This window comes from Cryptotermes secundus, unplaced genomic scaffold (genome assembly GCF_002891405.2).
Source record: "Cryptotermes secundus unplaced genomic scaffold, Csec_1.0 scaffold193, whole genome shotgun sequence".
Classification (NCBI taxonomy): domain Eukaryota; kingdom Metazoa; phylum Arthropoda; class Insecta; order Blattodea; family Kalotermitidae; genus Cryptotermes; species Cryptotermes secundus.
In genome coordinates, this window is record NW_019731217.1 from 326,232 (window position 1) to 352,776 (window position 26,545).

General features: G+C 43.0%; 1 protein-coding gene across 5 annotated transcripts in view; it reads right to left on the reverse strand.

The window, feature by feature from the left end:
• LOC111866421 (metastasis-associated protein MTA3) overlaps positions 1-26,545 on the reverse strand; it is a 267,249-nt gene that overhangs the window by 116,988 nt on the left and 123,716 nt on the right. For all 5 annotated transcript variants that reach the window (XM_023855357.2, XM_023855355.2, XM_023855356.2 and 2 more), the window contains exon 4: positions 15,674-15,763. In XM_023855357.2, coding sequence (XP_023711125.1) covers positions 15,674-15,763 — 90 coding nt within the window. The remainder of the gene's footprint in view (positions 1-15,673; positions 15,764-26,545) is intronic.

Genomic DNA, 26,545 nt, shown 5'->3' on the forward strand with positions numbered 1-26,545 from the left:
TGGGGTGCTGGAGAAAGCTATCACAGCCTATATAATGGCATTACCTCGGAATTTATCCGGAGGGAATGCGTACTGTGACTGCCGGGACAGTCAGTCTCAGGCCAGGATTCGAACCGGCTATCTCTTCACTGCGAGTCAAATGCGTTACCGCTGACGCAAGCCGCTCTGTCGCGAATTCATGTCATGTCTTAAAACGAGAACGGCTGGTGACTGCTTTGTGTTGGTGTAGTCTCTTCTGTTTCATCCTCATTTCTGTGCGATCGATAATCCAGCAGTGCTCATTTACTAATTTCCAGCCTTCAGATGACTCTGGCTGGGCGGATATCCTTCGGCCGAATTCGACTCCACTCGGAGCCACGTAGTTATATGAAAGGGAGGGTGTCGTGTTTCTGCATGCCTCTGTTGCCTTTGGACTCGTTTCATACAAGCAGAAGTCTCAAAACCACCTCAGTTTCAATGTTCCCCATATAATTAAATCGACGCGCCAACAGTCGTTCAGCTAGTCAAGACAAGAAATTCCCCGCCCTTTATGGAACCGGTAGGTGCACTGGATCGTATGGAATATTCACACCCATTCGATTCCATTTTAACATCAGCTAGGTCTCCCAACCTCTAAGTTTCCCGATTCAGTTTCTGTCGTTACGTACGCACGTATGTTTGGCAAGTTACGCCGTCCCTGTGCCCAACTCCACACCATGAAGCCTGGAATGCCTCTAATCCAGGCTCAATTTTAGCAAGGTCCTGTTTTGCATGGGTGTGCGTGCGCGCTATGAAATACGATGCGAAAGACCCTGTGTATACTTCACTCCACAAAAGGGACGAATTGCGAGTTGTCAGCTGAGCTCCGGCTGATATCTGTTGTCTTGCTGAGCTCCCTAACGGTGGCACAATCTATTCTTTTTCAATGCTCATATTCATTGATGGTTTGCGGTACACTCAACTGTATTGGTTATACGCGATATTTTAACATATCAAACACAAATTAAATTCAAAATACGGGGTGTTTCACGACGTTAGGGCATAACTGCAGGAGGTGATTTCCTAGGTCTTTGTGATCAAAAAAAGTTCATATAAACATGTGCCCGATTTTGGACGGTTACGGAGTTATGACCGGTTTAAACTCAGAATAGAAGGTAACGATTACTGACAATAAACGGAACAAAATAATAAACCAGCATAATACATGATACATTTGAAGTATGAATGTAAAGTTAACTTCGTGAAATTATCTTTAATTTGAATTTACTGATGCTTAAAGCTGATTTTCGAAAATGCCACGGCCGGCCGCAACACAAGCTGCCGCTCGGTTGTGAACCGCGCAGGTACATACCAACCCACCACGCCTTAGGTACCTCGTGTCGAGATAACGAGAACGCTCTGTCTGTAGCTGGCTAAAACTAGCGACCCGTCGGATGATAGACGCGGTTCACACGAGGGCGTGTACGGGAATGAAAAACCGTCCATAAATCCGTAACCGTCCAAATTCGGACACATGTTTATATGAACTTTTTTGATCACAAAGACCTAGGAAATCACCTCCTGCAGTTATGCCCTAAAGTCGTGAAACACCCTGTATAGCGAGTACGAAGGAGTACATAAATTTGCCAGAGGCGTTTCTCATTGAAACTTGTTCTTTATTGCAGATGCTGACGGCCGCTTATAAACAGCATCTATAGAATACTGCATGAAGGCAAACTACATATTTCCTTATAAGTAAAAAAAAAGTAAAGCTATCCCTGTAACAGGCCGTGAAGGCCCATAGGGTTGTGAGACGTTGAGGGTCCCACATTATCTAGAAAATCGGCTCAAAGATGGCGGTAAGGTTGTCAGCCTTACGCACCGGCCGCGCTTTACTGGCCAAGAAAATTATTTAATTCCTGGTACTCATTTCTGTTAGAGGCTGAGTCGACCCGAGGGCCATAATGCGGCCGGAAGGATTAGGTAAATTGAAAAAAAAAATCCAATGATCTCATCGGGACTTGAACCCGCGACCTTCCGGCTTGTAGCATAGTGCCTCAACCAACTACGCTACTGTGTTTAGTGTAATATAAACAACGCCGAAAGGTATTCCCTAGAAACCATTATCGATCATGACGACATGCATATTTTCATGTTATGTATCAGCATTCTGTAGGTACGATGGGCCGTTTTGGCCCAAGAACCACCAAGTTCAAATTCGTCCTGCAATTTTTAGTACACGACCCTACTACTAAATTTCATTCCGACTGCCGCGCAATTTTCGAGATGAAATATACAAATGGAGAGGTACAACCACGTCAAAATGCGATCAATATATGCACTTCGGGCAATGAATGCATGAATACCACACGTAGCTCGACTTACATTTCGGTAGCAGGATTTTCTCCACGGGAGGACACTGTTACACTCCTTTAGATATCCCGGTTCAGTAGTCTACTGCCTGGTAACACAGAAGTACATAACCCGAGGGACCATCTGGGATTCATATGTGCAATGGGTTTAACTGAGTAGTCATAAATATTAAATTAACGCTGAAGAAATAGATGCTTAGCGTTCTGGCGAGTTCGTTGTTATTGCCTCTAAATTTTCAATCGTTGTGTTACGCTGTTATAAATGAAAAAAAAAAGGTTGGGCTGGACAAAATCAGTTGAACGGTTCTGGAGTTACGAGGCGAAAAAGTACAAAAACACTTTCATTAAATTACCTCAAAACAACAACAAAAGATTTTTTGAGAAACCTAGTCAATTTTGATTTCAGTTTCATATTCAGAAGGACTGGACCAACAGACCTACCTCGAATTTAACTCTAAGGTGTAAAGGTGATGACAAACAAAGCCTTTTCAGCCCTCTGTTCTCAGGTACCCCCAAACCTATTTCCTTGCAGTGATGCCAAGTTCCACAAACAAGAACACGTGATATTGCAGTATACGTATTCTGAACTGGGGGCAGCAAGCGTCCCGTGAATTTGGTCTGCGCTTAAATTCTTCGTTAATGCAATTCTGATCTGTCATATTTGCTCCAGAATACTTGAATTCTGATATATATTGCCGAATGATCCACTAAACTTCGCCGACAAGCGGCGGTCGCTCGGTCGGTATAGTTCGCTTGCGGACTAAAATCACGGAGTTTGTTTTTTGTTTGTTTTTTATCTACTAGCTAATTTCGCATGATTTTAGCATGCTTAAGGACGTAAGGATTCCTATTCATATGTACAACCAGTGATGGCAGCAGCTGTTAACATCACACACTCTAATAAACGGGGCCCGGATTTTGATGACATGTCATCTCTTTTTCTTTGTATCCTATGCGATGCTCTTAAATATATAAATCTCGGATATGAGCTGCTGGTTACAGAAATGTAAATTTTGTAGATAATCTTTTGTCATTTTTTGGCATTTTTAGGTTTAAGGTCATTTTTTTTCATTTGGGAGATAATTTTTGGGTATTTTTTTTTTTACTTTTAAGGGTATTTCTTGTAATTTTTGGCCATTTTAGGGAATTTTTCTTCATATGTTTTCTGAAATGTGAATAACATGGAAGCGAAGTGTTCTTTCTCTTCTCCTTTAGGTCATTTTTCTGGATTCTTTCGGTCATTTTTTGAGTATTTTCAGGTCATCAAAATCCGGGCCCTGCATATTACATTTTTGGGTCATATTTTAGGTCATTTTCTGAATTTTTTCGGTCATTTTATAAATACTTTCAGGTCATCAAAATCCGGGCCCTGCTAATAACAATATAACGGTCCCTTCCTGGCATTAATTTTTTCTTTCATTTATCAGACTCCTCATTTGTATTTACGTTTAACAATCTCGAACTGCAACATGACCCGGCTCCTGATCTGCTTCTCTGGCTTCAGAAAAATTTACAGAACAACGCAACAAGACACTTCTATACCACTGGAAAACTGGACCTGCACGTCCCTAAACATAGCAACAACCATTACTGACACCTAGATTCTCTGGAATGGGATAGGTGAAATACAGATTCTAAATCACACCACATCATATCAGCCTTTAAATGGACACTAAGGCAAGGGATTCTGTGCTGAGACAGTGCCTCAAGCTCCTTCCACATCCTTACTAATTCATTATCCACTCATCATCCAATAATTCGACGTTATATAGCCTATAATAATGACAGCGTCGTCAAGTAAAGCATAACAGAAAAACTTCAGACACGAAAGTCGGTGTTTCGACGAGATCTGAACCACGCACTTCCAGAATACGAATATACAGCGTTACAGCTACCGTTCGGTACCAAATGAATGATCTGCCAAATGGTTTATGAAATCTGTATGCTGTCAGATATACGTGGTAGAGTCATTAAGTTCGTGGAATGTCGTTTTATCACAGCATGAAGAAAGCAGTTTTCTGGGATTTGGCACAGTGTATATGTGGTGTTAACCGACGTTTCGGAGGAACGTCGGTTAACACCACATATACACGGTGCCAAATCCCAGAAAACTGCTTTCTTCATAGTCACCGCCGTGAAAGCCTCAAATCTTATCACATCATATTACAAGGAATTCACATACACTTACGCAGACCCACATCGGCCCTCAAAATAGTCGCCGTTGGCCGCTATGCAAGTCTGCCAACGTTGATACACTGCTGAAACATATTGGCAGTAAATTCCCGTACGACGCTATGCGGCCATTCCACGAACTTATTGACTGTGGTAGTGACAGCGGTTATAAGACACAAGTTCTACAACAGCGTTTCATTAGGATATTTATTTAAATAAATAAAACAATGTCCTGCAATCTACAAACCTACCATAAATCAACTCGGCTTTCTAAAGCAATTGCATCTGCAAAGAAGGTGAAATCATCAACAGAGTTCATGTGCGACACTCTGGAACTCCACCAAGCCAAAAATCTGGAATAATCACTCTCTCCTGATGAATGCCGAAAGTATAAGCATGACCGATTCGTTCTCCAGTCTCTGCAATTTACTGCCCATAATCATACTGTTGTTATATGACCCTTAAATAAAGCACATACTTCGCAAAACATCGTTAAGCAATTCAGTGGCCACGGTAACTAATGCAGTATGCTTCTAGTCAAGTGTAACAGGATTCTTACACTGCAGTAGGCCTACAAGCGTTCATCAATTATACTATGGCGTGCCGCCCTGAGCCGGAATATTTGGAATCAGAACGCATCCATTGCTGTATAACGGCTAGCAATTCCTAGGCAGCGAAGCCAAGGAAATCGCCCCGGAAATAAAAGTCTAACAGTGGCGTTTCCACCGTTACAAACGAATTGTTTGAGGCAGACACGTATTCCAGCAGTAACGACTTGCTTGAAGCAGCGTTTGCATAGCAGCGGGCTAAATCAACCCCTCGACAAGGTGTCCCTTATTCAGTCGGAGTGCAAGTTATAACAGTCCATCTGGGAAACAGGAGGCCCGTGTGGAGGCGCGTTCGAATACCTCCACCGTGACCCTGCGAGTCGTATGAGGCCACGAAAAGAGAAGTCTCAAATTTGAGACAGTAATATACGAGTATGGTCTCGAGTACCAAGGGTCTCGGAACCGAGAAAAACTGCCCTGGCAAGGGCCAGCAGCATATACAAAAGACAGACCAGTCCTCTCGTCAAAGAGGGCGCTCACAAAAAACAAGACGGTAACTGTCAAACAGTAATAAAGATCTGGTCGCAAGCCCCAGATGTGTGCTTTATGCCAAGACAGACTGGCCGACTGACGGCCGGTCGTAAAATGAGACTCAGACCAGTAGTCTGTATTCGACTTTAGGAGGAGACAGTTCGTATCCGACAAGTGACCAAGAACAGCTGAGCTCCGAGCAGAGCAGAAGACACTTCACGGAGAACAGCGGTGGAAGAGTGTTGTAGCACTGAAGAAGAAAAGTCCGAAGACGTTACAAGTGTGGGTGTAAAAGTGACTGTCAATATAATATTCGTTCAAATCCGACACCCACATTATGTCTTGCCGCGCTGCCTAGCAAACACGCGACAATATCAAAAATGCAAAAGCAGAAATAATTGTGCTGACGATGAGGTTCCGCCCAAAGATACCTTATGATATAACGATATGCCCTTATGGGTTTCTCCAAGTTTCTACCCTCAATTCAAGATTTTCGTAATTAAGATAAAAAATATTAGCTTCGTCACGTGCCAACCAAGTTCTCTTACTGGAGATAATAACATCTAACTGTAATAGTTAATATGTGATGTTATGACTTTCCACCACAAAGTATTTATATCCGTATCTGAGGCAAGCGGTAGCATAGTTCGTTGAGGCACATGCTTCAAGCCGAAAGGTCGTGGGTTCGACTGCCGATGAGGTCACTGACACCTTAAATTTACCTAATCCTTCCAGTCGCACTAAGGTCCTGGGGTCGACTCAGCCTCTAACAGAAATGAGTACCAGAAATCTTCCTGGGGAGTAGACAACGGCCGGCGCGTAAGGCTGACAGACTCACCTCTACCTGTTAGCCGACTGCCTAGAAAAAATTTGTGAACCTCGACGTCTCACAACCCTACGGCCTCCACGGCCTGTACACGGATGTCTTTACATGAACTTTTACCAGAGGATAACAGAATGTAATTCCAAGAGGAAGGTAAATTCTCCCTGTACTTAATTATGCACCAAACCGGTCTGTAAGCCGTGGAGAACAGAAAAATCTCCGGGCCGTCCAGCTCGTCACTATCAGGACTAGGGAGGAGGGGGTAAAAAATTAGTGACTGAAAACGGGTTATTCTGTTTTCTTAAGTTTCTTTTCTTGTTCTGGTTCATTGGTTACTCTTGGCGTTTGCTTTTGCCGTGTGTCTACGCAATCAAGGGCTCACATTTCACATAGGGGCTTCATACTGAACTTAGAAAAGTATATCCTGATTATAATCAGATATTAAAATGTTTAATATTCGGTTACTTTTATTTACATGCCCCTACACGTTTCGACCTGCAGAGATCATTAGGTGGTCTACAAATACATGTCACTGATATATTAAAATGGATCAATTTTCACGCGTAAATAAAAATAGCCGAATATAAAAGATTTCAATTCCGGTTTACAATCAATTCTTGTGTTGTCGACTCACAATTACATCTTTAATACATGAAACACAACAGGGCCCAAAAAATAATTCATAATGGACGATAATTACCAACACGTTCTCGGCTTACTACATCGGCAGCTTCAGTTGGTATACAAATTTCCAATCAAAACAGTTAAAAATTCATCAGATGGCAAACTGTTGGACGCGTTTGTGCTTTTCTGTATTTCACAATGCGAAATACATGTATACTAATGTAAAGTTCTTTACACTGTCTACCCATGCCGATCTGATATAGCGCAAGGGTGCACTCGATAAACAAACAAACGCAACTGGGCATATTAAACAAGCAAAATGATGCTTTCCGCTAATTCCCATCCAACGAAGGAATCATATTACGAGTATCTAAGGTTTAGGTGCGCCATTTCGTCTGATCCAAGGAACCACCAACACTGAATGCTTTCTTAAGTGAAGGCTTTCTCTGCGCAATACATCAAATACGTCATTGCTTTACGGATGCTGAAAGTTTAGAGGAAAAATCATAAAACAGCTAAAATCTTTAACCGAATCTGATGGTTGGATATTTACGGTGAAAGAAGTGAAACTTACTTTATTAATAGGTTTCGTATGCAAATACGCCAACTACCCTGTTCCGGGAATGGTACATCCTGTAGCACTAGGGAAGCTGTCTTGAGTTGTGTGTACTTAAGGAATGCTGGGTTCACTGCGATGCACTACATACCCACTGTAGATGAACTGCTGTCGAAGCGACAGTACAAAAATTGTGGGAAAAACGACAATTCGAAGACTGTCAACGGGCAACATACACAGTAACAACAAGCCTCCTGCAACCCGAGTGAGAAATTACACGTGTTGCCCATATCGATACTTAGTCGATAAGTCTTGGCAAGGAACTTCGAGTCTTTCTAAAATTTCGACACTTACTCATGGAGCTGAGTCATTCTTGAGGGGAAGCCAATTCTGCAGCTACTCAAGAATTTCCCAGCATTTTATGGAACCCGAAGGTTCATTACCGTGTTAACAAGAGTCCTCCACTGGCCCCTATCCCGAGCCAGATCAATCCAGTCCATACCATCCCATCCTATCTCTCTATGATCCATTTTAATATTGTCCACCCACCTACGTCTTGGTTTTCCCTGTGGTCTCTCTCCTTCTGGTTTTCCCACCAATATCCTATATACATTCCCCTTCTTCCCCATTCGTGCTACATGCCCTGCACACCTCATTCTCCTTGACTTGATCATTCAAATTATACTTGGAGAAGAGTACAAGTTATGAAGCTCCTCAGTATGCAGTTTTCTCCAACCTCCTGTCACTTGATCTCTCTTCGGTCCAACTATTCTCAACACCCAGTCTATCTTCCTCCCTTAATGTCAGTGACCAAGTTTCACACCCACACAGAACCACAGGCAAAATGATAGTTTCGTATATTCTAAGTTTTATGATTTCGGACAGCAGACGAGAAGACAAAAGGTTCTGGACTGAATGGTAGCAAGCATTGCCCGAGTTCAACCTCATCTTAATTTCCTCCTGAATCAGGTTTCTATTTGTTATCGTTGTTCCCAAATATCTGAACTGTGCCACATTTTCAAAACATTTGTTTCCTGTCTTTATGTCACGATTCTGCCCTGTATTTTGGTGACGAGACAGTAACATATACTTACTTTTCTCTGTGTTTACTTCTAGCCCAACTTCCTTACTTGCGTCAATTAAGTTTGTGTGTTTTTTTTATGGTATCTACATTATCACCCAGTAGATTCACATCATCGGCATAAACCAACAGCTGATGTGTCCCGTTTAATTTCAGTCCCACCTGGCTTTCCTGGACCTTCCTAATGGCATATTCTGCTGCCATGAATGATCGGACATCAAGTATATTTGAATGCCGTCTCCTATCTATCAAAATATGGTCAATTTCATTGTGTATCTTCCCATCAGGAGATGTCTAACTAAATTTATGGAAGTTATGATGTGGGAAAATTGTACTTTTGACAGTAGGATTCTTAGATGTGGCAAAGTTTAGTACTCTAACTCCATTATTATTACCAATTTCGTGCAAACTCTCATTCCCAATCGTTGGTCTGAAAATGTCTTCTTTCCCTACTTTGGCATTGAAATCTCCAAACAAAATATTTGTAGGGTACTTCGGGAATTTATCAAATAACATGTTCTAGTTCTTCATAGAATCTATCCTTTATGTCATCAATTTTATCTTCTGTTGGGGTGTGAACATTCATAACAATGATATCATACCAGCAACCTTTTAGTATTATATATGATATCCTATCACTAACGAACTCTACCCTCCTAAATGCTGATACGATTCTCTTATGTACGAAAAAACCTGTACCTAATTCATGATTTTCATTCCACTTTCCACAGAAAAATGTATATTCGCCTGCTGTTGCGACGCCACCTCCATCCCATCTGACCTCCTGTACCCCGGAAAATCTAACTTAAAATAAGATTTCTTCTGCCACTGCCCTGTACAAAGTTCGAACATTCCATGTACCGAATCTCATGTCCATTTTCTTTAGCTTAGGTCGTTTGTCCAAGGAATCCGTCCAGGTCCGAGGCTTTGTGTGCATTTCCGTAACATTTTTTTTTCTTGAGGTGAGGAGTTGTTAGCCACACACCCAACTGTTCCCCAGTTGGAAGATCACCCCTTGTCGGATGTCCGCAACTGCTTATTCAATATATTTGCAGCTCCCGCCAAACCTGGAGAGCGTCTCCTCCATCCTCAACTTGAGGACGCGCCATGCCGTGGTGACAAGGGACCCACCTATCATCGGAAATTTCGACACTAAACATCATAAAGATATAAAGATCAGAGATCCGAAAACTGGACATTTAATAAGATGGGAACCCTTGGTCCCACCCAGCTTCCTATCCAGTGGGTACTGGGGGTTCCTTCCGAAGTAATTACATGATCAGATCTTGAAGATGGCCACTCGCCTCCAGGCACTGCTCAGGCTAAGAATGCGTGTATGTATTCATGGAGCGGTACTTGAGCATAGGGATAGCTTCAATTTGACGGAATTACTGGATAAAACGCCGTGTAACTCTCTGAGAGCCAATCGACATTTCGGAAGAACATGCAGCCATCTTCAGACTTCTGTCTGCCACCTGTTTCACGCTGTTTGTGGAGGCGACATACCTGTACATTATAACGTTCACCAATGCGCTGTAACACTGACGACAGGCATGTGCGGTCAAAATCACTAACTGAGCAAGAACGGGAACAGAAAACGCGTCCGGAGCTTCCGTAGGCAGTTTGTTCAGATGAATGGCTATTGCGTCAAAGAACAGTAGATTTAAATGACGAGGCCAAGTAAAGGTGGAGGATAAGCGGCCTCCGTAGTCTAGAGGTAACGTTCCCACCTCATGACTCGTAGTACGCGGGTTCAAATACCCGGCGGAGGTAGTCGAATTTTTAAGGGCGGAAAAATTTAGGGAACAAGTCCTCCGGGAGGGACTTTAAGCCGTGGGTCCCGTGTCGTAGCTTTACGGCACGTAAAAGAACCTCATATCTCCAAAGGAGGTCACTGAGCCAAATTACGGACGTTTCCCGCCCAACAGCAGTCTCTAATACCTCTGGTAGATGGGGAGNAACTCGGACGAGTGAATTCACCAACTCCACTCCTTATTAGCAAATTGACAACACGGAGTAAGATCTGTAATTAAAACAGCTCCACAGTTACCTACGACGTCCCATTTAAAAGTGGATTGTAGACAAAACTTAAAACTAGCCCTCCAAAGCTTAGTAATTAAACCAGTCTTTGTTCTTCCAGCGAAATCAGCAGACGATTCACTTCCAAACTTGTCCATAAAATCTCGCCCATATGAACTTCATTTCTTGCGACTGTGTCATTAGTTTCAACTCAAGACTTCGAAACGGCACTATGGTACATAAATAAATCGACGAAACAAAACTGCGCACTGGTAGCAACTGCCTTGCTAAAAAAATTAATGAGCCAACAGGATTGCATTAGTCTAAACAACCAGTCTCGGCTAGGTATCCTTGATTCGACTGCACAGCTGGCAACAGGAGCTAGATGCTAGTCCACTGACGAAGTTCAAACCAAGAGTAATGTACTGGTATTGACACCACTGCCTATTCAACAAAAGCACTTCGGCAATACGGCTATTCATCGCAACAGATGTACAGCTCCCTATAAATAATTCATTCTCTAAAAGGTGCACATTTCCCTCGGCACACACCGCTCTTTCGGTCACTGGAAAGATCTACATGTGATGGAAAATCAAATAAGTAGAAACACATTAATTCATGAATCTATGTTCCTAACAACGTCGCACATCTGTGCTTGCACTTGCATGTTCACCCACAACCGGGTTGTCTTGTTTGACGCTCCTGTTGTCCTTTACTTCTACTTGTACTACTACTACTACTACTACTACTACTACTACTACTACTACTACTACTACTACTACTACTACTACAACAAAAACTCCGTGGTTTTAGTCCGCAAGCAAACTGTACCGACCGCCTGTGTTCTAGTAGTCAGAGTTCCTGGCTACAGATCCAGAGGTCCGGGTTCAATTCTCGGTGCTACCAGATTTTCTGAGAAGTGGCGGGTCTTGAACGGGGTCCACTCAGCCTCGTGAGAATAATCGAGGAGCTATTTCAAGGAAATAGTGGATCCGGTCTAGAAAACCGAAATTAACGGTTGTGGAGATTCGTTGAGCTGGCCACGCGCAACCTCTATCCGCTAAAGTTAGCACTAACTTCGCCGACAAGCGGCGGTCGCTCGGTCGGTATGGTTCGCCTGAGGACTGAAATCACGGAGTTTTTCTTAAGGGCATGTCAGCAAAATATACCACAGAGACCACGTTCTTCAGAGAGGACAAATGTACCCTTGTGTACAGAGTTCAAAGAAATTTATCGTTCGCCGAAATCTGAAACGTGGTAAAACCAAACTACAATCCAAAACGTGTTGCTTACGCGGTTGGCATTACAAGTCTGTAAAATGCAGCTGTGACGCAAAATCAAAGTCAATTGGCCCGGAAAGCGTAGATTATGCTAATTTCATGGTAAACGACATTGATGATTTTTCTTAAAGCGAGACTTCATAGAGTAATGATAATGGCGTTAGGGCAGTAAACTTCGCCACATCAAAAAATCTTACTGTCAAAAGTACAATGTTCCCGCATTGTAACATCTATAAATTTACTTGGACATCTCCTGATGGGAAGATACGCAATCATATCAACAATATCTTGATAGATAGGAAACGGCATTCAAGTTCACTTGATGTCCGATCATTCAGGCCAGCAGATTGTGATACTAACCACTACCTGGTGGGGGCAAAGGTTAGGGAAAGACTGGCGGTGAGCAAACAATCAACGCACAGAGTTCATATGGAGAGGTTCAATCTCAAGAAATTAAATGAAAACGAAACGTATAGTAAAGCCCGTATAGGTAAACATTTGTCTGACAAATTTCCTATCCAGAATGGTCTAAGACAAGGAGATGCTTTATCGCCACTCCTTTTCAACTTTGCTTTAGAACATGTCATTAGGAAGGTCCACGAAAAGCAGGTGGGACTGAAATTAAACGGGACACATTAGCTGTTGGTCTATGCCGATGATGTGCACCTATTGGGTGATCATATACGTAGGGAAGTAAAAAATTATCCGCACTCTTGTTTCTCCAATTTATATATACAAAAGTAGGGGTTGAACAAGTACTTCATTTTTCTATACAATCTCCTTCCTTTTCAACACACTTGGTCCAGCGGTCCACAAGCTTGCGTATTCCCTCCAAGAAGATTTTCGGTTGGTCGCGCAACCATTTATGCACCGCTTCTTTGTCCCTAGAAAATCGACGACTTCGTAAACCATCTACGAGCGGTCCAAAGAGATGACAGTCAGAAGGGACGAGATCTGCGCTGTAGGCAGGGTGTTCCAGCACCTCGAAACCCAAATGGTTAATGGTTTCAACGGTCTGGCCGTCCTTGTGTGAGTGCTCATTGTCATGCAACAACAACACTTTCTTCGACAATAAGCCTCGGCGTTTTGGTGCGAATTGCTGGCTTCAGATTGTTGGCCAGCAAATCATTGTGCCTTACACTGTTGATCGTACACCCTTTTTCCAGGTAGTCTTCCAGTATAGGCCTTTTTGAGTCAGAAAACACGGTTAGCATCACCTTTCTCGCGGAATATTGGGTCTTGAATTTCTTCTTCGTTGGCGATCTCAGGTGTTTACACGCCATACTCTGGCTTTTGGATTCTGGCTCATAGTGATGAACCCACATATGAATTTCAGCCCCTGACACACCTTCCAACCAGAGAAATCGGATCACCATTCTCTGTTAATCCTTGGTGCAAACTGCTAGCGGAGCGGCCATGTTTGTCACAGCATCAAGGAAAATGACGCAATCAAGGTCAAAATTCGATCAAGTGGCCACAGTAGAACCAACTCTAAGCATGCATGCGAAGAAGGCAGTGCGACAAACCTAATGTGTTGTTATGGCGAAACTGCGGATAATTTCTGACTTTCCCTAGTAGATACTATAAAGAAAAACACACAGACTTAACTGACGGAAGTAAGGAGGTTGGTCTAGACATAGAGAAAACTAAGTATATGTTGCTGTCTCGTCACCAAAATGCAGAGCAAAATCATGACATAAAGATAGGAAACAGATGCTTTGAAAATGTGGCACAGTTTAGATATTTGGGAACGACGATAACAAATCAAAACCTGATTCATGAAGAAATTAAGAGGAGACTGAACTCGGGTAATGCGCTCCATTATTCAGACCAGAACCTTTTGTCTTCTCGTCTGTTGTCCAAAAACATAAAAATTAGAATACACAAAAATATAATTTTGTCTATGGTTCTGTCTGGGTGTGAAACTTGGTCTCTAACATTAAGGGAGAAACATAGACTGAGGGTGTTGAGAATATTTGGACCGAAGAGGGATGAAGTGACAGGTTGGAGAAAACTGCATAATGAGGAGCTTCATAACTTGTACTCTTCTCCAAGTATAATTAGATTGGTCAAGTCAAGGAGGATGAGGTTGGCAGGGCATGTAGCACGAATGGGAGAGAGACAAGGATTGTGTAATGGATATTGGTTGGAAAGCCAGAAGGAGAGAGACCACTCGGGAAACCAAGGCGTAGGTGGATGAATATAAAAATTGATCTTAGAGATATAGGATGGGATGGTATGGATTGGAGTGATCTGGTTCCGGATGGGGACCACTGGAGGGCTCTTGTGAACGCGGTAATGAACCTTACGGTTCCATAAATGCTCGGAAATTCTTAGGTAGCTGCAGAATTGGCTTCTCCTCAAGAAGGGCTCAGCTCCATAAGTAAGTAAGAGACTTAATAAACGGAACTTAGTACACACAATGGGTCACATTACTCGTTGTAACCGCAGAATCCACAGAGCAGAACAGCCACACTGAATGTCTGAGTTTGTACGCACCACTCTGAAGACGAATGTGTGGTGTGGAATTTTGTAATGCAGCACGGTAGAACGTTTTCTTCCTCAGAAAATTTTCCTATGGCTTCGAGATAGTTGGCTTTCAGCAGAAAAGTTCCTGACGAGTATGAGTAGTATTCGGGAAGTGGGAAGTTCGAATTCTTAAGCGGCAGCACCGACTATCTTGGCTGAGGTATTTCGTGGTACTGCTCAGTCCCTCTAACAAAATGCCGGGTCACTAGTTGAAATTCGACCACGAGCGTTTCTTTCCACAATATTTCCTTTTCATTATTCTGTTCCATGCAACCACCGAACACGCTGGTACAGTGACAGGGCTTGTAATCAGTAGGTGCTCGGTTGGGCTGGCACAGAGGCTAACGTAATAGGGTTTTCGTGGGTTTTACATAGTCCGTGCAGGCAACTGCCGCCATACCAGCTCGACGACTGCTACCACGGGCACTTCCTTCCAAAACCTTTCATCGGTTTTGTTTTTTTTATGTTTATGACTCATTCCCACATCCGCTGTGTTGTGGTTATGTTACGTAAATTACGCAGGGTGCGTAGTCTTTTGCATCGGTGTACGTTCTAACACTTTCGATAATACTCTGACGTATTTGCGCTATGCAGGACACCCCCTCCGCCGCCAGCAGTGACGTAACACCTTCGGAGAGTTGCCGCTGCTACGGTAATAGGCCAGTAAACACCCCGCCCTTCCGGTGGTGACGTGACCAAGGGATGGCGCGGTTGCTATGCAGCAGTAAACAACTCCCAACAGAGTTGCTAGGCGGCTATCGGCAAACACGGCGTCAGGCAACAGCGGTACCTATCACGTAACTGCTTTCTATCTTGTCCGTGCCGAGGCTAAATAAGGAGCAGCGAACACTATTCAGAGTCAGTTAGTAGTCAGAAGTGAGTGAGCTAGTGAGTTAGTAGTGAGTAATTAGTCAGTGAGTATTGAGCCAGTTACTACAGAACGAGTAACCCGTCAGTTGCAGTCTAGCTTTCGCCGGAGTGAATGGAAGCAGGAGAAGTAATTGTGATACTGCAGATGGCAGTAGTGGTGTAATTGTGAACTGTGTAAATGTAAGAGCGAGTGGACTAAAATCGCTATATCCAAGACGGAGTGAAGTTATTTGTCGCGTTATATACCCAACACGTGACAATACTCGCCGGTGTGACCCTGAGCGACTAACAGCTGCAAATTAACATTTACCTAGATTCGTGTCTCCGTCTTCGGATACCGGCGCTTTCAACCACATCTTCTTCAGTTTCATGGCGACGGGCGATTCCTCGGAAGAAGCCACTGCAACAACAGAAACGACATATATCAAACACAACTCATTACTTCAAAGTTTTTCTTTTGAAAAGCCACAACGCCGCAAGTCTGTAGAAAACAAGAGGAAACCTGGGTCGTTGGGTTCACAGCTTATGACATTTGTGTTGGTTAAGTTACTTGGTGAGATGAGGTGACAGCATGACAAAAACTGTTTCTACGTACAATCCCGTAATTTGTATGGAATGCGTCTTCGGTTATTTAGCGACACTGTTGTGACTGCAGTTTATATAGCGCTGGATGGGATGAGACAGGAAGAGTAAAAACGCTAGTAAGCATTTTAATGGTGCCTATCTCCGATTCCTTTTCCTCCAATTTAAACTTTAGGAACAACATGTAAATCGCATATCTGTGTATCGTCAGCATTTGCTGCCGTCCTACCGATATTTTTCCTGCATCAGTCACGGTATTCTACATAATGCCTGGGAAGCATATAAAATGCCTAAGCAAATTAAAAATAAATGCTCAGAATTCGCAAATCTGACGCTACGCCTACAGCTGTCAGGCCTGAATTCCATACACTGTCTCTTAAATACATACTACAGCAACAGTTAAGGCACTTCGTGTCGAAAACTATATGATTTCGTTACAATGACAAATAAAGCCGCAGCCTAAACCACGATCCTTCATTTCAATTGCTTCCTTATTTCCAGACCTCTAACAAAATATATGCATTCCGAAAAAGCGAAGTGACAGGCTACAAGGGACTTCCATTACGCGATGTGTGTTGCGGGCCATCACATACTTCATAATACGCAGAAGGCAACCGACACGTTAAACACTTCAGTAGCAAAAACTAAAAACGAACATTAGAATTCGATGTGGTATATTTTATTTACTTGTTTATTCATTTATCTATCTATGGATATTTAACGACGCTGTCATTAGCTTAGGTTACATAACGTCGTATTCATGAATAATATGCGAAAGTGGCTGTGGACTACTTAAACTAAATTCCATTTGTCGTTTATTTAACGACAAAGTCGGCGGCTCAAATTATATAGCCTCGAATGATTTAAATAGCCACTAATAAATAGGAGAGTAAGGCGCAGAGAAGTGGTCGTGGCCTGAGTAAAGGTATCATCTCAATATCTGCCTTGAAGGATTAAAGGAAACCAAGAAAACTCTAGGCAACGATTGCCTGTCCCTGGACCGAGATCTGAACACAATATATCCCGAATACGAAGCAAGAGTGAAAACCATACGACCGCAACGCTCGGTAATGTATAGTGCAAGGTTACTAACAGTGAATAATATGGATGTCTTTGTCACCGTTTATTTCTTGCACAGCCGCATAAAAGTAATTAGTCGTCAAACGTAATTGATTTCATGCATTCCGTGACTGTGCTAACAGTAATATCTGACAAAGTCTCCCATTTTAAACAGGCTGTACAGATTCCGAAGGAAACTGTGATCATCGGTCGAAATTTCGTCCCCGAATACGAAACTCTGTAGAGCAGCAGAGTCCTTGAGAAGCTAATGAGCGCTCACAAACTCAAGGAATTCCCAGCCTGTTACAGAACTCGAAGCTTCGTTAAAGTCTGCCAATGGACTCCATCCTGGGTCAACTGAATCCAGTGCACAGGCTCACACTCCATTCCTCTAACGCCGACTACAATATTATTGAAGAAAGCAGTCTTCTGGGATTTGGCACCGTGTATAAGTGGTGTTAACCGACGTTTCAGNTATTCATCACTCTATGCCTAGTCTAGTTTCACGACTACAATTCTATATATATCTCTCGTGCCTTTTAATCCCTTATATAAAAATATTACGTAGGTAAGTCAAAAATTATCTGCACTCTTGTTTTTCCAATCCATATATACAAAAGTAGGGGTTGAAAAAGTACTTTATTTTTCTATATAGTCTCCTCCCTTTTCGATGCACTTGGTCCAGCGGTCCAAAAGCTTGCGTTTTCCCTCTACGAAGCAGGTTTCCATTTGGTCGCGCAACCATTTATGCACCGCTTCCACCACTTCTTTGTCCGTAGAAAATCAAAAACCTCGTAAAACATCTTTGAGCGGTCCAAAGAGATTATGGTGGGAAAGGGCGAGATCTGGGCTGTAGGCAGGGTGTTCCAGCACCTCGAAACACAAATGGTTAATGGTTTCAACGGTCTGGCCGTCCTTGTGTGAGTGCTCATTGTCATGCAACAACACTTTCTTCGACAATAGGCCTCGGCGTTTTGGTGCGAATTGCTAGCTTCAGATTGTTGGCCAGCAAATCACTGTATCTTGCACTGTTGACCGTACACCCTTTTTCCAGGTAGTCTTCCAGTACAGGCCTTTTTGAGTCCCAAAAAAAACGGTTAGCATCACCTTTCTCGCGGAATATTGGGTCTTGAATTTCTTCTTCGTTGGCGATCTCAGGTGTTTACACGCCATACTCTGGCTTTTGAATTCTGGCTCATAGTGATGAACCCACATATGAATTTCAGCCCCTGACACACCTTCCAACCAGAGAAATCGGATCACTATTCTTTGTTAATCATTGGTGCACACTGCTAGCAAAGCGGCCATGTTTACACTGTCACAGCATCAAGGAAAATGATGCGATCAAGATAAAACTTCGATCACGTGACCACAGTAGTACCAACTCTAACAATGCATGCGTAGGAGGCAGTGTGACAAACCTAAAGATGTGTTATGTGGAAAGTGCAGATAATTTCTGACTTACCCTCGTAGAATTAGGTGTCAAGCTTAGAAATTCTATCTACGGCCTTAATACATACCTTCCAAAAAACGAATTTATAATGTACGAATATTATAACACAATCATATTTCGTGAGTTAAACTGAGTAGGGTATTACGAGGAGCGTTCCGTATATAATTCCTATTTTTTTAATGAAAACTACAACAGATACAGAAAGCATAATAACGCGGTTAAATAGAGCAAGATTTCAGCTACTTAGAGTTGTTCAGTTATTTTTCCACATAATCACCACCACCATTCGTTATGCACTTTTGCCAGCGATGAACACGAGCCTGTATGCCGTGCCTGTAAAAGTCTGCGCCAGCAGAGGCTAGCCACTTTCTTACAGCTGCAATGACAGCATCGTTGTCTGGAAAGTGTTGCCCACGTAGTCCGTCTTTCATAGGCCCAAAGAGATGGAAGTCTGAAGGTGCTAAACCGGGGCTATAAGGTGGATGTGGTAGGACAGTCCAGCCAAACTTTGCAATGTGCGTGGTGGTCGCCAAACAGGTATGCGGTCTAGCGTTATCGTGTTGCAAGCGAAAGGTTGTCTGCTTCTCTGGCCTGACTCGGGAAATGCGGGCTTTCAGCTTAGTCAGTGTCGTCTTGTAGCGTTCAGAATTGACAGTCTCACCAGGTTTCAGGAATCCAACAAAATCACACCCCGCCTATCCCAAAAGACCGTGCACATCACTTTCCCTGCCAATAGCTGTTTCTTGAACTTCTTTCTTGGGGATTCCTGATGTCGCCACTCCATGTACTGTCTTTTGGATTCCGGCTCGTAGTGGTGACACCACGTCTCATCTCCGGTGATGATGCTGTCCAGAAACATGCCACCTTCAGCCTCAAACTGGTGCAACACGTCCTGACAGACTTCAATTCGATGAGTTTTGTGGTCCTGTGTAAGCATCCGCGGGACCCACCTGGAACAAACTTTGCGATAATCCAGCTTCCCCAACATCGTTTCCAATGCATTACAGCCGATATTAAGCCGTGCACACAGTTCCCTGGTCGTTATCCGCCGATCTGTACGGATGAGGTGCTGTTCACTGTGAGGAGTGGCAGCTGAAAAGGGACGCCCAGGGCGTGGTGTGTCGTGCACTTCACTTTCGCCACTGTTGAAACGCACTACCCACCGCCTCACTGTGCTGACATCCACAGTATCGTCTCCGTACACTTTTAGCAATCGTCGATGGATGTCAATGGGTGCAATTTTTTCGGCAGTGAGAAATTCAATAACACATCTCTGATTCGTATGCACTTCTATGTCAGACGCCATTTTGGTAGACTGCTCTGCTGTCGCTATCTGTCGCACGACAACCAAAGTAACAGTACACTGGCGGGAAGGTACAACCTTTACTACAGTACCACCAACACCCAGTTCAGACGTTACAAATTAACAGAAAAAAAAATAGGAGGCATTATATACGGAACGCCCTTCGTACCTCTGGCAGTAACCATTCAGCATTCAGTGCTTCAGAGAATAAAAGCATTTCAAACGGTCTCTCCTACAGCCAAGTTCTATACAAGTAAGGTAAGCAAATCTGGAATCACGCGGTAACTGAAGGATAAACAAAAACCAGCCATTTATATCTGCCATATAACGATACGGTCTCCACTGAGACCAGAACACATGGACAACTGCCAGACACTGCGGGATCATGTAAATACAAAGTCCATGTAAAGCGAGTATCCCTCGCATTAACGCCACCTTCACGTACTACATTGAAAATATTTAAGAGTAACTGCTAAATTTAAATTGAAAGCAAATCTAAACAAAAATAATGCCACGCATAGATCGCAATTCACAAGAACGTAAAACAGTTTCCCTAACCACCCGTGAAAATGCACACTGAATTTTTATTTCAACTGCGACTCCACCGTTGATTTAATTACTCAACAAAGAGAAATAGGCCAATCTGTGGCCGCCGTGCCGAGTGGACCCAGTTGGACTCCACCCGTTACGAAGCGAAATTTTTACTTTAACTGTAAACATTCGAAATTTAGTGCAATTAATCTCTTCCATCATAGAAAAAAACACAATCCAATTCAAATTTTGCAAAGTTCCGTTCCCAAGTAGGCGCAATTAACAGGATCCAAATGCATTACAATGCTGAACGTAATTCAGTGCAAAAGAGTATTAAAGGTAGGTATTACCGTATGTTTGCAAGAACGTAAGTTGTGGGTGTGTGAGACGCGGGTGCTGAGTACGTACGAGAGCGGAAGAAGCAGCGACATGGGCAACAAACTGCAATGTTTCGTAATGCGTACACATCAAATATTACTATGACGACGAAATCACGGATAAAATGGGCGAGGCACGTGAGACACATGGAAGGAATGACAGGAACATTTCAAGACATGTATTAAAGGTCTATTTTTGTCTCAACTAAGCAGCGGCACTGACTAGCCGAATTAATTCAAAAAGTACCTCAAGGATTCATATTGTAAACAGCCTCTGAAACTCTCCAGAGAACTTTCGAGAAGAATGGGGGTAATGGATACAAAGCAATGTGTCCTTGTGGCTGCGATGATGTGGTGAACACTCCCACCCGGATCACCAGGAAAAAAGCCTCACCTCTGCCTCAGGAGATAAAATAACTTTAACAACTTCCATGATTTGTTCTTTAGAAACGAATTTCCATTGACCTGCCCCCGTGGATTAATGCGGTGCGGCAAATTAATTAAAATAGGCGGACAATTTTAAACGAATTAAACTATTCCGCCGACTTACAAATAATCGGGCAATAGGCCCTACAAATTCTGAGGTACTACTGGAAATAATGGACCGTCAAATTTCTCTACTACAGACTATTCTGAAAGATTAAAAAGATCCTCATTGTAGCCTAGCGCGGAGTCATGAGAAGACCGTGGATGTAACAATATGCTGCTTGGTTCGAGTTATGGCATAACTCAAGGGGTAGTATTACATTTGAACAGAGTGTAACCAGCAGAAACTTCAGCAAACCCCTGCTCCAGTGGTACTACGTCCACCACAATTCCCACCTGAGGTCATTCAGAATAAAACCCAACGCTCCGCAGTGAGAAGCCTGAGCTATGAAAGAAAATATAATCGTAATACTGAAATATGTGAGAGGACTCTAATTGAGATAAGAATTAGAACTGTCATAATTATCATCACAAAACGTGTTTTACATGGTGACAGACGTCCTAGTCTTCAGGACGGTAATTCTCCTATCACGTAACCAGCTACTGTCATGTACAATAAAACAAACTCGAATATAACCATACTGAAAGTGTTACAAGTTTAATCAAGTTACTTTCTGTCACTGAGAAGTGTTTTCTCCTGCTGTTGCTACTAATGGTTCTACATCCCAGTTTGGGCACTGGCCGTGTCGAAGACACATTTCCATTCCCTCCTGTCCGACGCCCTTCGCCTACATCTCCTCATATTAAGCACCCATCCAACCATCCATCTCAGTTTTGGTCTTCCAAATCCTCTGCATACCTGGTTTTGTAAAGATGAGTTTTTAATGGGATTATCGTTAAACGTTCGGATAACATGGCCTGCTGATCGTAATATGCCAGTCTTTATGGTATTAATAATATCTTATCCAGAAAACAGTTGATATAATTCAGTGTTCTATCTTATACGCCAGAATCCATTCTCATACTAGGCCAAATATCCTTCGAAGCACCTTCCTTTCAATGACCCACAAGCTCCGATCATTACTCCCAGTTAACATCGAACCCTCGTTCCCATGCATCGGTAGTCTCAGCAGTGCTTTATACAATATCAATTTAGTGCTCACTGTGAGAAAATGAGGGTTAATTAACTTTACAGAATCCTACATACCCAGAAATTCCATAAAAAATACTTAAAACAATGAGTGTTCGCAACTCTAAGGGACATGTTGCACTTACTCTGTATGGAACATAAACACTGTCCGAACAGTATACACTAAATGGCTTCGCCTGCCAGCAGCAGTTTCGCTGCGCGCATGTGCAGTGTCTCGTCTGCTGTACTAAATAATGCTATAAATCGCAAAGTTCGGCACTAGTGCCTAAGAGGAGTTCATGCTATAAAGACAAAAGTACAGCGTCGATCTGCACTGAAACTTGCAACATCCGTAAGAGAGGGAGAGATGTCTGTCATCATGCATGATAGTATAAACCGTTAAACCCAGTTTTACTCGCTACATGCTACTTCTACTACTAGACTACTAGACACTGAGGCGTTCTTAAGTGTATGCAGAAGATTTCATTTCGAGGAGCTAACGGTTGCTCAGCTGACGACATTGTAAGATTCACTGATGTTTTCCTAAAGCACCGCACTGATTCTGGCAAACAATGTTTCTCGAACTGTGGTCGGCGGCGGTCCACCAGATGGTGTGCAGTATTATGACATGTAATAAATAAAATAATTAAATTAAGAAATTGTAATTAATCATTGTTCATAAATATTATCTTAAATTTGTGGATTAAACATGTCGTTTGTGGAAACTTCAAGTACATTTCTTCTCCTGTTGGAAAAAAACGCAATTTCATGCTCTTTACAACTAAGGGGAATGTTATGAGAGCTGGGCGGTGTGCGTGTGCGCCGACTGCCCATGTAGAGGTCTGCAGTTGCTGATGCGCTAAGGAACTTGGCGCAGAATTGATATATTTTAGGGTACGAAGGGCTACACCTCGTAGCTAACACCACACTCATTCATGAATATGTCATCATATAACTTTCGCGTGCAGAGTTACAAAGCTTTGCTAGATATCGTTGCCGGTAACTTTATGCTCGTACAGAGTTTCGCAAGGATTGGTCAAGTGACATGTAAGATATCCACATTTGCTAGGAAGAACGGGCGGACACACGCAGCTCACTAATACGAATCCAAAGAAAATGTAATGAGGGCAAACAATCAATGTTGAAGAATCTGATGCTTTCGCAAAGACAAGGCGGTTCAAGCAGACGAGAGTGCGGTGAATTTGCGAACTATTTTCCAGGCCTACAGGATCTCGCCTAGTTTTCTTATGTGACAGTGACAACGAGAAAAACTATTTTCCAGGCCTACAAGATCTAACCTTGTTTTCTTCTTATGTGACAGTGACGACGAGAAAAACTATTTTCCAGGCCTAAAAGATCTAACCTAGTTTTCTTCTTATGTGAGAGTGACGACGAGAAAAACTATTTTCCAGGCCTACAAGATCTAACCTAGTTTTCTTCTTACGTGACAGTGACAACGAGAAACACTATGTCTGGAGAGAAGACCACTACACTAATATTCTACCCATACTCCGGTCTAAATATCTACATGGGGCTGGCTCATGTAAGCATACGATGGAGAGCAGTGGCGTATTCTCCGTGCGAGAAGGCGGAGAAATTAACGGGGCCCACATTACTGCGGAGCCCACATCAACAAATATACCATACCTACTATACTAATTCTCTCTAAAGATATGAAAACTCTAGTTTTCTCAAAGAATCGGCTACTTACCGCCCTACATTGCCCGACATTATACCAATTTTGATTTTTAGAGAAAATCCACTTTGAGCTTTTAACCATGATGATACCTTAGCAATTACTTCAGTCGCCAAAAGCAGGCTGTCTCAGCTACCAATCTGTTTACGAGTAAAACAGCACTCGCATGACGCCCCATACATGTTTCAGTATTATTTACAGAGTTGTACATATGACCGGAACCTGGGGTGTAAAGGTAAAAAACACGGTAAAGCTGTCCCTGTGCTGAACTAATTAAGCACTATGCCATGAAGGCCTAAGGGGGAGTGGATATGTTGATCCACATCTTCTTGATCTCGGCACTAGCTGGAGGTGAGTGGTCGGCTTCACGATCCGACCGCATTTACCCGGGGATAGAGCCCACCCGGTACCCATTGGATACCATTGGTCTTGTGCGTCCTAGAGCCGGTCTGGACGACGTGGGAAAAATTCTTGACCCTACGGCGACTCGAACTCGGAACCCTCGGTTGACTAGACCGTAGCCAGTCGCTATACCGACTACGTTATCCCGACTCCTGAAACACTGGGTGTTCTAAGAAAAACTGAGGAGCAAGGAACGTGGGGAGGGTAAGAGAGAGAGAGACAGACAGATTATGAACTTGTAATCACATCAGACTATCCTTCGGAACATTCAAAATCAATTTGTTCTATCCCACATCACAAGCGAAAAGTACAGTTTTAAAACCTTCACGAAGCCGTGAATACATCTGAGGCCATACAACCTTACGAGCCAATTTCTGTAACAAATGAAGATTTGTCCTACACTAGAGTAGAAAATCTGCATAGTCAATATGAATATCCCTCGCCAGAACTTCCATATCTTGCTTGCAAACCGATACTGCTAGAGACATTAGTAAAAGTAACTAGTGATTCACTCCTAACTGAAATCTTGTTCACTTATCTCGACCATTTTACTGACTGTCACAAGTGCTGAACGTTCGTTCTCCAAATTGGAAATCGTAAAGAACGGCCTTCCAAGCATTACGACTCGAGAGATATGGCTTTTCTGCTCATCCAAAATGCTCGAGCTCATTCGATAACACACGCTACCAGCAAGCAATCAAGCCCCTGGCAAGGGAAAAGCTCAAAAAAACAGAATGTCTAATTTCGCATACAAGTCAGTGCAGTTTCGTTACATTACTTCGTATTCACTAGGGAGGAGAAAACACGGATTGTAAAACTGCTACTCTGATATGTTGCCGGCAAGTGGAGTGCTGTCCTTTGGTGACGTGTCCTGTACCAGGTATGATTATTATTATTATTATTATTTTACTGCATCTGGGTGTTCACCCGGTGGCAGTAGAACTTGCACTGATACAGACAAGTAGAGTCTATAACATAAGGGAACACTACAAAACAAAATACTACAATACAGAAAACAAGGTACACACAGTGCAAATCCAGACATTGCGCTCGAACAAGGACACTTAACATTACTTCATTTGCTTCCATTCAAACTGCGCCTAAGGCCTCTGTACCTGCAACAGCTTTCCTAACCCTCTTTCTAAAAGTGTTTAGTTTACAGGGGAAAGCCGCTAGTATGCCTGCAGGTAAACTGTTCCAATCCTTTGTGGTCCTATTTACAAAGGAATATTTGCCAACATCAGTTCTTTGTTTCCTGCTTCTAACTTTCCAAATATGATCGTCCCTATTCAGGTAGCATGGTTTAAGCAGGCTATCCTCTATCGCTTTCCGAGCCGGTCTCCTGGTGTATGCCTTGTAGAGGGCGCAGAGACGGGCTATCATGTACGCGGTACCAGAGTTTCCCAGCCAGATCCATCTGTAGGATTGGCAAATTTAGCCGCTCTTCTTTGTACCCGATTTAAAGCGCTAACCTGCCATTCTCTGTATGGGTCGCAACATACCGAACCATATTCAAGTATCGGTCTCACTAGTGACGTATATGCTAGACGTTTCGTGTTATTATTGCCCTGTCTCAGTATACGCATTATAAAATGAAGAGCCTTCAATGCTTTTCGTAGAGTACGGTTTACATGATCTGCCCATCTTAGATCGCTCCGTATTATTCCTAGGTACTTAAAGCTATTTACCTCCGGAATTAGTTGGTCCCCAGAATAACACGTCAGACGCTCCTTCACCCTATTTCTCGTGGAACTTACCGCTTTACTCTTATCTGGATTTATCTTCATTTCGTTTACTACCGCCCATTTCCTTAATTTATTTAGATCCGTCTGCAACTTGCCCATGTCACTACTATCCAGTATTTTCCTGTATATCATGCAGTCATCTGCGAATAACCGTATATTTGAGTCAGTGTCCCTCCAAATATCGTTAACATAAGCCAGGAATAGTAGCGGTCCTAAAACGCTCCCTTGTGGCACTCCAGACGTCACTCTGACTTCTTCAGGTAGGTGCCCGTCTACTCTGACTCTGTGCGCGTCCTAAAAGGAAATCCTCTATCCACACAAATACCCTGAAGTCCACTTCGGTTTCCGCTATTTTTGTGAGTATCCTGTCATGTGGGACCAAATCGAAGGCCTTAGAAAAATCTATTTTTATCGCGTCTCTCCTGAGGCCCTCGTCCAGGGCATCAGCCATATCCTGACAAACTGTGACTAATTGACTT